Source organism: Artemia franciscana, unplaced genomic scaffold (genome assembly GCF_032884065.1).
Source record: "Artemia franciscana unplaced genomic scaffold, ASM3288406v1 PGA_scaffold_67, whole genome shotgun sequence".
In the NCBI taxonomy this organism is placed as follows: Eukaryota; Metazoa; Arthropoda; class Branchiopoda; order Anostraca; family Artemiidae; genus Artemia; species Artemia franciscana.
The window spans coordinates 1,435,220-1,449,092 of NW_027062705.1; the positions used below are offsets into that span (position 1 = coordinate 1,435,220).

Genomic DNA, 13,873 nt, shown 5'->3' on the forward strand with positions numbered 1-13,873 from the left:
AATTACTGAGTAATATGATACTTTTTAGACTGAGACATGCGGTAGACAAAGTTTTAAGGGAAGAACAATGCGGTTTTAGAAAAGGTAGAGGATGTGTCGACCATGTTTTCACTCTTAGGTTAATAATTGAGAAGTCCGTTCGTTGTCAAACACCTTTGGTCCTTAGTTTTATCGATTATGAGCAAGCTTTCGATTCTGTTGATAGAACAGCGTTAACAAAGGTCTTATCGTTATATGGTATACCAGAAAAATACATTAAAGTGATTTGCGCTATGTACGAGAATAATACTGCTGCGGTTAAGGTAGGAAATGAGGTTAGCAACTGGTTTTGTATTAAATCAGGAGTTAAGCAGGGTTGTGTTCTATCCCCCTTTATATGGATCATTTTGATGGACTTCGTCTTAAGGAGCACAGGAAAGGCAATTGGAGACCATGGAATCAAATGGGGAGGAAGAACGCTCCTGGACTTAGATTATGCTGATGATTTAAGCATATTAGATGAAAGTGTGAGCAAAATGAATGAATTTTTAGAGGTTTTACGAGTTCAGGGTGCTAAAATAGGCTTGAAAATTAATGTTAAGAAGACTAAGTCACTAAGGTTAGGAATAAGTGAAGATGAACAGGTGACCTTAGGTAACGAAAAGATTGATCAGGTTGGGAGCTTCAGTTACCTTGGTAGTATTATTAGTAAAGATGGTGGGAGCAGTGAAGATGTTAAAAGTAGAATAGCTAAAGCTCAGGGTGTTTTTTCACAGTTAAAAAAAGTTTGGAAGAATAGAAAGATAAGCCTACAAACCAAGATTAGAATATTGGAAGCTACAGTGATGACAGTGGTCAAATATGGCTCTGAAGCATGGACACTCCGAAAAGCAGATGAAAATTTACTAGATGTTTTCCAGAGAAATTGCCTACGGATTGTTCTGGGTACCCGGCTGACTGACCGTATTTCAAACAGTAGGTTGTACGAAAAGTGTGGTTCAATCCCGCTTTCTGGGGCTATAATGAAAGAAAGGTTGAGATGGCTAGGCCACGTTCTACGGATGAAGGATGACAGATTACCGAAGATTGTCCTTTTTGGCCAACCGTCTGGGGCTAAACGGAAAGCAGGTCGTCCTTGTCTGGGTTGGGAGGATGTCATAAATAAGGATTTAAAGGAAATGGGAACTTCCTGGGAGGGTGTAAAGAGGGAGGCGTTAAATAGATTAGGTTGGAGGAGGAGCGTGCGTAGCTGTGTTGGCCTCAGGCGGCTTGGTGCTGCAGTGAGTTATTAGTAGTAGTAGTAGTAGTAGTAAATAAATTTCATGGTGGGTTCAAATGAATACAGATCTTTGACTGAATTGAAAATTTTGTTTCTAGTTTTGCAAGGTAGCTCCGCACTATCAGTGATGCTTGTATTATTAATTGCTTTTAAACACATTTCATAGTGCTAAAGTTTCCTCTCTTATTGCTTCCCCCCCCCCAAAGAATAAAAAGTGCACTAGCCTATTCCAAGCGTGTCGCTCTGAGATTCAGGTATAAATTAAAGATTGTCATTTGGTGTTTTCCAGCCTTGCACTCTGTATGTTTCTAAACGTGAATCCTTGTTAAATAGTTTTATGTATTTCTGAATAATTTGTCAAACATAGGGGCTATTTTAGAAACCAAGACTCTTGTATTTGATAATAGAGGGGGTACTAGAGGGTTACAAATAGGAGCTATTTTAGAAATCCAGACTCCGTTGTATTTGACCATAGAGGTGGTTCTAAGGGCTATGGTACTAGAGGGCTAAACATAGGAGCTATTTTAGAAACCGAGATTCTCTTGTATTTGACAATAGAGGTGATGCTCGGGGCTAGGGTACTAGAGGGCTAAACATAGGGGCTATTTTCGAAACCAAGAGTCTCTTGTATTTGCCAATACACGGGGTACTAGGGGCTATGGTACTAGAGGGCTAAACATAGGGACAATTTTTGAAACCAAGACTCTTGTATTTGCCAATACAGGGGGTACTAGGGGCTATGGTAATAGAGGGCTAAACATAGGTTCTATGGTACTAGAGGGCTAAACATAGGGGTATTTTAGAAACCGAGACTATCTTGTATTTGACAGTAGAGGTGGTACTGCATTATCTAATAGTATTCAGCATGCTAATTTACATGGGACTATCAGACATAAACTATTCTAAAAAAACAAACTAAATATTAAAAACTACTCATATAATTTTCATAGCTATCTGCTCTTTTTATTTTTGTTGTTTAATGAAAGAATGAACTAGCTAGACTGATGCCATAGAGAAACAAGCTTGTTAATTAAAAATTTTTGATTATTTTTATCAATTCCAAATTTTCCACGTGGAAGCCAATCAGGTGAGGTCTAATTTTTTTTTTCTGTACTAACATCAAATTTCATGTAAAAAGTTTTTAACGCCAATCGAGTTTTTGAAAAATGTGTCGTTTTTTTTTATTAGGGGTTTAGCTTCATAAATACGTCAGATATAAACCGATAATGTTGAAGTATAGTTGTACCTTTGAACTACAGAACCTTTGTACCTTTGAAAAGTCAATGTACCTTTATACCTTTGAAAAAGTCATCCGTCAATTTCACTTTTGGTTATGGCAATGTAAGCGTTCTCACCAGGTGCTCCTTTGTCACACTCTATTAACGGCAAGTTAAAGAGCATGAGAACATGCTCCTACCTTAAGGGAAAGGTCCCCTATATGCATGTTTTGTAAGATCTTATTGACCAGGGTAAATTAGCGCCGTTGTAAAGGTATTAAAAAACAAAAAGTATACACAGATCTTTGTTTGTGCTGATCATCAACAATTGAGATTCATTGAAAAAATGAAAGGTAAGGTAGGGGACCATACCTTAAGGTAAGGAAGAGAAAAGGTAAGAACCAGTCACTCACTACGAATTCTAGCTAAATATTATAGCGGTGGGATAACTTTTTGTGACATACGCTAATAGACAAGGTTGAAATACTTGGTGTGTCAATACTACTGTTGCATGATTTGGCAACACTGTGAGCCATGATGTAGCTATTATATTGCTTGAGTGTGAAGCTTGTATTAAATGCTAATAAAATTGTATTTTTTATTTGCTTTATTGTAAAAATATGTCAACTGATAAGTTATTGATACAATATTATACTTTATTGATACTGATATGTTATTGTCACTTGGTGTCATTACGTATATTTTTAGGTTCTTGAGATTCCGAGCGGTGGAGCTCTTTTAGAATCGGCAACGAAGCAAGAATTCTTGCCTGCATTTGCTTTGGAGGGATTCGCCAATCGAGATAGCACCCAATATGCCAAGTTTTATGGAATTGACGCGGCACAGACTGTTCTTAGAGGAACTCTGAGATTTACTGGCTTTTGTGAAAATGTCAAAGGTATGCAAATGTTGGGTTTGCTGAATCCTCAAAATCATCCTATTCTTCATGAATCAGGGCCTGAAATCACCTGGGTATGTATCACTTGTTTTTGTTTGTTTCAATTTGTGTGTAATGTCAAAGGTATTTGTGACATTACAAATACCAATTTGTGACTTTTGTGAAAATGTCAAAGGTATGCAAATGTTGGGTTTGCTGAATCCTCAAAATCATCCTATTCTTCATGAATCAGGGCCTGAAATCACCTGGGTATGTATCACTTGTTTTTGTTTGTTTCAATTTGAGTGTAATGTCAAAGGTATTTGTGACATTACAAATACCAATTTGTGACTTTTGTGAAAATGTCAAAGGTATGCAAATGTTGGGTTTGCTGAATCCTCAAAATCATCCTATTCTTCATGAATCAGGGCCTGAAATCACCTGGGTATGTATCACTTGTTTTTGTTTGTTTCAATTTGTGAATTCTTATACCTAAAAAAAGAGTACTCTTTCATAGTTTTTTCTTTGCTGCATATTTCATGGTATTCTCATTTAGTACCAGCAGATGTGACCATATCAACATGTTTGAAGGGATTCCTTCGAACAACTAATAATTAAAAACAATTGAAAACATAATAACGGGTATAACTCAAAGAAATTCATAAAATCCGTATGCTTGTAAGTAAATGTTTCGTTTGTTTGTAATAAAGTTCGGAATAGCTGGTAAAATAAATTAAATTATGAATAAATTATGGATAAATTTAGAATAAATTATAATTTCCAATTTACTCCAAAAATAATGAGCACATTACTAACGGTAGTCTTGTAACGTTTGAATACATATTTCAAGAACAATAACCACCAGCTAACATTAAAGAAAATATTTGTTTAAACAGCTTCAATATATGCCGAAAGAAGGGAGGAGGGGCACACATATACATAATACATACAAACACATAATACATAGACAGAGGGAGGAGGGTGTTAGTCTAATAGCAAAAGTAAGTAAATTATATAAAACTGTACCAGAAACTTTTCTTGGGTAGACTTCTCTTCTCGTCACGTGTAAATGTGCGCGTGATCATATGTGTCAGGTGGATCTGTTGTCCATTGGCAAGTTTATTTTTATGGCACGAGTTTCTCAAAATATATCATTTGGATCGTCTTTCCTCTGACGACGTCTTTCCTACTTGAAGATAGAACACAACTTTGGATGTTTAGGAGTTTGAGCTCTTTACTGCCAAGAGACATGTAAGAAAGATATCCCTGTTCATTCAGGGCAATGCAAGTATAAATTTGGACAAATCTTGATCAGACAAAATGCTATTTTGTCGTACAATTTCATCATCAATATTTTTCTGGTTGTTTTCCCCCTGAATTGGTTGTATTTTTGTTTTTTTTTTATTTTATTCTTATGAAAGAGATAAGCGTGGAATCTATCTAAATTGATTTTTCGGGATTTTTTTTTCAGTGGAATTTTGCTAGATCTTGGCAGTTTATAGTCATTGTCTTTGTATTAAGTTGCTTTTGCAAAATTTATGTGTTTCCAGCTTCAGTGGCTCAGCAATGGGTATGATTAATTTAGCCTCTAACTTTTCTATTTTGTATAATGCCTTGTACCACACAATGTCTTTTATATGGGGTGTTTTCATAGCAAACTTTCACGTATTTCCTACAATGTCCAAAATATACCGTACTTCGGTTGATTTTTTTCGTATTCCTCCTTTATTCACTCACTAATCAATTGTTTCATTGTGAATTTGGGGCCGTAAAGTGGGAATCTTCCAAGCAACTGATGACACTGAGGAGTTAACTACTGCGTGATCGAGATCTCGGTATATTTAATACCCCGAACCGTTCGTTCTGTAAGTAGTCAGTCCCTTGGTACGCCTCAAGAAACCTGTTGTTAGTAACGGTTACTTATATTTATGACTTGGTTCCAGTATGAAAAAGACTCTTCAAAACTTCTACAAGATTGTGGGAAAGGAATTGTTGGAGGTTGCCTCATTACCTCCAAGACAGAAGTCCCACAATATCCCATGTCTCAAAGATTATTTTTTCGTTAGAGCAGCCTTGGTCACAGAGTATCATTGTGACCAAAGGTGACCAATTATTGTGACAGTATCACAATGTGACAGTATCAACTGTATCAGAAAAATCATTGTGACAGTATCAACTGTGACCAAGGCAGAGCAGCCTTGGTCACACGGATTCTGATGGCTATATTGACCTGGAAAAAAATGCAGAGAAAAATGTTGTAGAAGAATGTAAGAAAATCATAGACAACTTTATGCTCTGTCTAAAAAAAATACATGGAGCTAACCTATGGCTATCTTGAATATCTGTTCTAGAATCAAAAGCTTATCAAAAAATTTCTAAAGTGTTTCTTTTATGATGATTTAAGCGCAATGAGCTGCCTATAGCCAGAATTTCATTTGTTTCAAACCCTTGGCCACTAAAATAAAGTTTATTTTCAAGAAAAAAAACGGAAACTCCTGCCCAAAACCTCAGTATTCAAAATATGCTTAAAGTGATCGAATTTTTCAAATTATTTCCTTTGAACTCCGATTACTGAGCAAAGTGCTCAAAGTTATAAGCACTAGCAACCGCTTTTGCACCGATCATCAATAAATTCAGACTATATCTGGTAAGGCAAAAGTTTCGATACCTCTCTGAAATGTTCTGGTCTAGTTTTGTTGCTCGCTGCACTGAAATTTTTCATTTTCTGTGCTACATTTTTGTGCTGTTGACTATTTAGAAATATAGAAACACAGAAACAACAACTATCAAGTAAAAATGCTAATTCTAATCGCATGAAACATTTTGTGCCCAAAAAATGTCCTCAAATTATAACTTGAATTTAGCAAAAGAAAAGATTTACTTTTAAAACTTACACCAACTTCCCCACCCCCCCCCCCCGGAGTCCAGCGTTTCCCGACAAATCTATCGGGGTTTTCCTCACTTCCAGAAGTTCATTGCTTAATTTGTACATGTTATGATTTCTAGCGTCAACTTGTTTGTGAACTCTCTGGAATAATGGATGATAACCTATTCTACGAGAATTTCAAGAAACAAGTTTATGAAAGAGTTGGTTTCAATAGAAAAAGAATTGATGCCATCGAGACCTTGGGTTTACTCTCTGATGACCCTGTGGCCAAACGTGGATCGCCACTAGACACCTTAAGTCATTATCTTTCAAAGAGACTGAGCCTGGGTAAGTAGATTGTACGTTCCTAAAAAACTGTGAACGAAATTTGTAAACGTCTGTGGGTTGATGATATCTGTTAGTTGCCTGTTTAGTCTGTTTGATTCATGATATATGTTCGTAGGGTACCTCATGAACCTGTAAAATCTCTTTAGCTCGTTTTTTCGAAAATTGAAATTTGATTTTTATTTTTTCATTTTTGTTCATTTTGTAGAAAAGATAGGGAAAACCAACACCTGTTATACCATTTTCTGAAAAAATTTCTGAAAAAAAATTATTTTCTGAAAAAAACACAGCGCTGAAGCTCTTATTTCCAAAATCGTTTCTAGATATCCTGATAATTTTTTGTTAGCTTGCTTTGATTTTGTGCCAAAGCATATCCCTGGATCCTTCTCATGTCAACTGTTTATCATTAATGACAATGAGGCTGTTATGTAGCTAATATTGCATTTATGCTATTGGCATTGATTTTTTTCTCGCTATTTTATTGAATTTCATAAATTTGCAATAGAACTTTTATTGAATATTATGAATATAATGTTGAGTTTTATGAATTTCTATTCTATTAAAACTTAGTGCCACTTATTAAAGTGTTGACTTGAATAAGAAATATTCAGTTGTTATGTGATCGTAGAAAGTAAAACACAAATGGTTTGGACATAATTTTTTTTACTACTTGATGGCGAGGGGCCTATTTTGTAACGAAACTTAATTTTTTTATCAAAGGTAATCGTGATGTAGGAACCACCCTCTACTTTAGAATTTATCTAATGAAGAATTATTAACGGATCCCAGACAATTAGTTTACAAAGCTTACTTATTAGGCATTTTATTAAATCATATTATCCTAGGGGCTAGAAATCATTAATGTAGGTGGATTTTAATCAGGCAGAAATGGTGGAGAGTATAGGGAAGGAGTAGGACTCATGATGAATAAGGAAGCTCTTGGGTCTTGCTTATGTTTGGGAAGATATGAAAAATAGGATATTAGTTGCTCATTTTACGATTAAACAACGCAATGTATCAATCATAGTAGTATATGGCCCTGTAGTATAGTATAGTAGTATATGCCCTGTAAAACCTATTGATGAAGATAGTAGTGATTCAGATGAATTCTACTTACATCTACAAGAACCAATAGACAGGATCCCTGGTAGAGATATTGTATTTTATTTGAAAATTTCATTTCTAGGCTGGTTGAAATAAGGATAGAGGGTGTTCTAGTCTTGGTAAATTTGGTATAGGAAAAGAAAGTAGTAACGGTGGACTGCTGCAATTTTGTGGGTATAACAATCTAGTAATAAACACCACAATATTTGGTCATTAAGTTACCCATAATCTAGCATATTATTAATTAACATATTAATAACAAAAGTTAATTAATTAATATAGTATTTAAGAAGACAATAGTATTACTATTTAGGAGTGAAGAAGAGGTTGAATATGAGGCTAGTTAATTTTGGACTTAAAATGTCAGAGGTTACAAAGGGGATTTGTTTATTTGGGTGTTTAGTTTAGCGTGCTAAAGGTGATGTTTAGGTCTGTCGGGGATTGTATTTGAAAGACAATAAGCTAATAAATACGCTAGTGCCGGTTCCCTCATTCAACTAAATTTCTGTGCAACTGAACCCTCATTCAACTAAATTTGTGCAACTGAACCCTCGTGCAACTCAAATTTTTTTAATTGGAACTTTCGTGCATTTCAAACCCTTTTTAACCCAATACCCCTTCAATTCAACCCTCACTCAACTTAATATTCGTGCAATTCATCCCCACTTAACTTAATATTCGTGCAACTCATCTCCACTCAATTCAGCTCTCATTTAACTCGATTCCGTGTAATTCAACCCTCTCGAGCAGCTCAACCTCCATATAACTCAACCCTTGAACAACTCAACCTCCATATAATTCAACCCCTGTGCAATTCAACCCTCATTTAACTCAATCCTTTTGCAACTCAGCCCCCGTTTAACCCAGCCCTGTTTAACTTAGTCCTCATTCAAATAACCCCATTCGGCTCCACCCTCTTCAAATCAACAATATAACTAAAAAAATTTAATTCAGTCTGTTTTTTTTTAGAAGTGATTTAAACTGACTCGAATGAAATTGTGTTATTTATTGGTTAACGCTTGTGTAAATGCTTTGTTTTTATTTTATGCTGCTTTTCCTCTCCCCTCTACCCTAAAAACAGCAATTTATCCTCCGGTCTGATATTTTTGAAAATTAACGAAACTTTTCATGCCTAGTGCCCGAACACTCCTGAATCTCATGGTTGCAGCAATAGCTGCAGCCTAGTATAAAGAAAACGGCCCATAGTAACCAAAACCTTGAAAAACACTTTAAACAAAAGCACTGCCCCGCAAGAAAAATTTGCTCTTAATGATGATTCAGGCATGGTAGCTATTATTTAGGTTCATCTTAATAATAAAAGTTTGCTGGGGAAACAATTTTATGGAAATTTTTAAGAAGAGCCGAAAACTCTGATAAGTCTCCATTTTTCTGTTTTATTTTTCCGGTACTAATAGGGCAGTAGAAAGTTGCAGAGAGGTGTTTAATGTCATTAGAAAGCTAATGCTCGCATTTATGTGCTTTTCATAATTTCGTCATGGTAACACCATTATAGAATATCTTATGACCTCAAAATACAGTTTTAGGGTCATTTCATGAGTGGAAAGACTTCCATGACTCAGTCATGGGATGACTGGGATCACCATGATTCCCATAACTCGGTAGTTTTGAGAAAACTACCGAGTTAAAAAATTACGTCACATACAAAGCTAATTCGTCAATGATAGATGCTATTTATTTTCATATTTATTTTGCCATTTATATTTAATTCTCATATCAACGCTAGGATCAATTGCTAAACAAATTCTTTAAAATTCCAAAAAAGTGTTTGATATCCGGACACTTCTTCTTTTTTCTTTGAACGAGGGTTCTTTTAAATAGCTTTGTATGCTCCTCTTTCAGTTCTGTTTGTACAAATCTTCACTCTACACCTTCTATGAAGTCAAAATTTCCTTTCCTTTAAATGATTGCTAATGACCTCTTTCTACTCCGTTAACGGACGATCTTTTCTCGTTTTAAACGAGTACCTAAATCCTACTATACCTTAACATATGCCTTTAGAATGATAATTTCTTTCTAGAAAACTACTAAAGGCTAGAGTGGATATTGTTTAGGCTGTATTGCTTGGACTGTCACTGTAAGTATAACCCTAAATAGTTCCCTTAATTGATTTCAGGAAAAGGCGATAGGGATCTTGTTATCCTGCGGCATGAAATAGTTATCCAGTGGCCAGATGGTAAGCGAGAGAAGAGAGGAATCAATCTTGTTAACTATGGAGATTCCAATGGCTATTCAGCAATGGCAAAAACTGTTGGTTATCCAGCTGCAATTGCCACAAAAATGGTACTCGATGGTGAGATTTTAATTCTTGTGTTTTTTTTATTGCTTTTTCATTCAATTTTTTTTTTTAATTTAATTGCTTTGACTTTGTGTTATAAACCTGTTACCGAAAAGATTGTTTAGAATGCAAAATTACCGAAACTTGCCGGATATACAAAATTGTTTTTTCTTTTTAATTGCTTGGGCTCTGTGTTATAAACCTGTTACCGAAAGGATTCTTTAAAATGCAAAATTACCGAATCTTGCCGGAAATGCCAAATGCAATTTTTTTTTTCTTTTTAGCTGCTTGGGCTCTGTGTTACAAACCTGTTACTGAAAGATTGTTTAAAATATAAAATTAACGAAAATTGCCGGAAATCCAAAATTATCGAATCTTGCCAGAAATTATCGAAAAGCAAAATTCAAAATTGTTTTCTTCTTTTTAGCTGCTTGGGCTCTGTGTTACAAACCTGTTACCGAAAAGATTTTTTAAAATGCAAAATCACCAAAACTTGCCGGAAATACAAAATTATTTTTTTTTCTTTTGATTGCTTAGGCTCTGTGTTATAAACCTTTTACCGAAAGGATTCTTTAAAGTGCAGAATTACCAAATCTTGCCGGAAGTACAAAATAGTTTTTTCTTTTTAGCTGCTTGGGCTTTGTGTTATAAACCTGTTACCGAAAAGATTGTTTAAAATGCAAAATTAACGAAACTTGCCGGAAATGCAAAATGCAAGTTTTTTTGCCTTTTTAACTGCTTGGGCTCTGTGTTATAAACCTGTTACCGAAAGGAATGTTTAAAATGCAAAATTACCGAAAGTTGCCGAAAATGCAAAATTACCGAATCTTGCCAGAAAAGCAAAATGCAAAATTGTTTTTTTCTTTTTAGCTGCTTGGGCTCTGTGTTACAAACCTGTTACCGAAAAGATTGTTTAAAATGCAAAATTACCGAAACTTGCCGGAAATACAAAATTTGTTTTTTTCTTTTTAATTGCTTGGGCTCTGTGTTATAAACCTGTTACCGAAAGGATTCTTTAAAATGCAAAATTACCGAATCTTGCCGGAAATGCAAAATGCAAAATTGTTTTTTCTTTTTAGCTGCTTGGGCTCTTGTGTTACAAACTTGTTACCGAAAAGATTGTTCAAAATGAAAAATTACCGAAACTTGCCGGAAATACAAAATTGTTTTTTTCTTTTTAGCTTCTTGGGCTTTGTGTTGTAAACCTGTTACCAAAAAGATTGTTTAAAATGCAAAATTAACGAAACTTGCCGGAAATGCTAAATGCAAGTTTTTTGCCTTTTTAACTGCTTGGGCTCTGTGTTATAAACCTGTTACCGAAAGGAATGTTTAAAATGCAAAATCACCAAAACTCGCCGAAAATGCAAAATTACCGAATCTTGCCGGAAAAGCAAAATGCAAAATTGTTTGTTTTTTTTTAGCTCCTTTGGCTCTGTGTTACAAACTTGTCACCGAAAGGAATGTTTAAAATGCAAAATTACCGAAACTTGTCGAAAATACAAAATTGTTTTTTCGTTTTAATTGCTTGGGCTCTGTGTTATAAACCTGTTACCGAAAGGATTCTTTAAAATCCAAAATTACCGAATCTTGTCCGAAATGCAAAATTGTTTTTTCTTTTTAGCTGCTTAGGCTCTGTGTTACAAACCTGTTACCGAAAGGAATGTTTAAAATGAGAAATTACCGATACTTGTCGAAAATGCAAAATTATCCCAAACTTGCCGAAAATGCAAAATGCGAGCTTAAGTTTTTCTTTTAAACTGCTTGGGCTCTATGCTATAAACCTGCCACTGAACGAATTGTTTAAAATGCAAAATTGCCGAAATTTTGCTCCAAAAAACTACAATGAACAGTATAGGATTTTTCTCCGTGCTCACACTTATTTTTGTCTCTGCAGAATTTGAAAGCTGCATCATAAATTTGATTGCTTTTTCGAGTTTTACAAATAGGTCATATTGGAGAGTCACTCCCGTTCTAAGCAGGAAATCCATTGCTCACCTAAAAATATTCAAATATCAATTCTTCTAAAAATAGAAAGACTGTTACAGTTAAAATATTTTTTGTTCATTTTTGTATTTATGTCAAATATTTGTTTTAACACTTCTTAATTACCAGGTTGGGCTTCTCTCAAAATATTGAAATGAAACTGTGCTTTTGTTAAAATTATCTTGATATCGGAATTTATTAGGTATAGGAGAATTAATCGGTCAAAAATAGTGTTTTATGGAAATTTTGGAAATGACCCGGAAATTATCGCAGTCTTGATATGCTTGATGCAACGCAGGTGTGTGTACAATATTCAGCTGAACCAGAAACCACAGCCAGAGAGGGGGGGGGCACTGGGGATTGCACACTTTTGATCAAGTTTTTCACTTTTATTAGGCATTTTTGCTTATATTTTAGCCGAGAGGTACCCTGGATACCACAAACCCTAGGGACGGCTCTGTTTTAGGTTATTTATAAGTCTTCAAGCGGATAAGAGGTCCAGTCCTTGTTCTAAAGAATCCTTTATTATGGTATATACCCTCAGATCCTGTTTTCAAGAACCGTTTTGTGGCTTTTTATTTTTGTTTGTCTATATACACCGAAAAGTCTGATCACATTCACTCTTCTATCTTTTATCTGAAATAATTTATTTTACTATGGAGTCCTTTTATTATTTTCTTCGCCTAGATTTTTTTTAATTATTTTTGTCTTGGTCGATTATTGTTTTTTCATGTACGATTTTAGGTGAAATTCAGACAAAAGGAATGGTACTACCGCTGACTGAAGATATCTACAGTCCGATGCTCAAACGCCTCAGATCTGAAGGAATTAACGCTTCCGAAAAGTCCGAGATCTTGTAGAGATCTGAAATATTTTGAATTTGTTTAGAATACCCTCTTTTTAAAATACCAGTAACTGTTAGTTTGTGATAACATTTTACGCTGTTAACTAGTTTTGAATTTAATAAATAGTTTTAATTAATAAAGTTGTACCATACTTACCGAAAAAATATTATTTTTCTAGACTAATTACATGGGTGTGTCGCCTGAGAGAATACATAGGCAACAGCTCTGCCTACCATCCTGTTTTAACCTTTATACGTTTTTTCCTTATTTTTCCCCTTCCTCTAAACCATCAAACATGACACACCTTTTTAATTAGTTTTTTATGTCTTCCCTGTATGTTCTACCGAGAGTACAGTTTTTTTGCATCCACTGGACCAGATATCGATGAATGTGTTTAAGCTAATTGTTTTGAAAAAAGTGATTCTGGGTGCCTTGTCATTAAGCGTTGGTGACTCCTAAAATTGCTTTCAAACAATGTGAAGATATTTATACCATTCTATACATACACAATTCCAACATGGTATCACCAGCGTTGGCACGTTTGCAGAGAGGGGAAGTTATAGATGGCACATAGATAGATGGCATTTTTACGTATAATATCTTAACCAAATCATCTGAAAAGCTGGATTCCTTTAGCTTTTTCTAAAAAAAACCTTAGTGAATTCATTCAAGTACAGAAAAGCGACAATTTTAACAGTTTCCCTCTCCTTAAGCAGAACTTTTCGGATAGATAAATTGATAAACTTTTATTTTCACCAAAATTTTCATGGCACCGCCGAATTTCTTTGGTATAGTCACATTAATAAGCGACGCAAAAAAAAAACAAAGAAAACAAATACTAATCAATCCTCCTGACTTCGTTATACATTTTTACAAAACTAGGTATAAAATTCTTCTCTAACCGCTGGTGGGCACAGTGTACCGGATGAAGTTTCTCAACAGGCACTGCGACCCTGCGTGGGAGTCGTTTTGCTGTGGATTGAGGGGGGAAAAGGGTTTTGTGGATTTGGTGGATCAAAGATTTTCTTCCGAAATCCATGCAGAGTTTTTCTCTTCTTTTTTCAGACTTTTCATTTTAAACT

The 13,873-nt window shown here is 34.9% G+C and overlaps 1 protein-coding gene across 1 annotated transcript in view; it reads left to right on the forward strand.

Moving 5' to 3' along the window:
- LOC136042118 (alpha-aminoadipic semialdehyde synthase, mitochondrial-like) overlaps positions 1-12,931 on the forward strand; it is a 102,462-nt gene extending 89,531 nt beyond the window's left edge. Inside the window, exons 14-17 of the mRNA XM_065727016.1 lie at positions 3,184-3,447; positions 6,359-6,566; positions 9,802-9,978; positions 12,691-12,931. Of these exons, the coding sequence (XP_065583088.1) occupies positions 3,184-3,447; positions 6,359-6,566; positions 9,802-9,978; positions 12,691-12,806 (765 nt within the window). The 3' untranslated portion in view covers positions 12,807-12,931. The remainder of the gene's footprint in view (positions 1-3,183; positions 3,448-6,358; positions 6,567-9,801; positions 9,979-12,690) is intronic.
- The last annotated feature ends 942 nt before the right edge of the window (positions 12,932-13,873 follow it).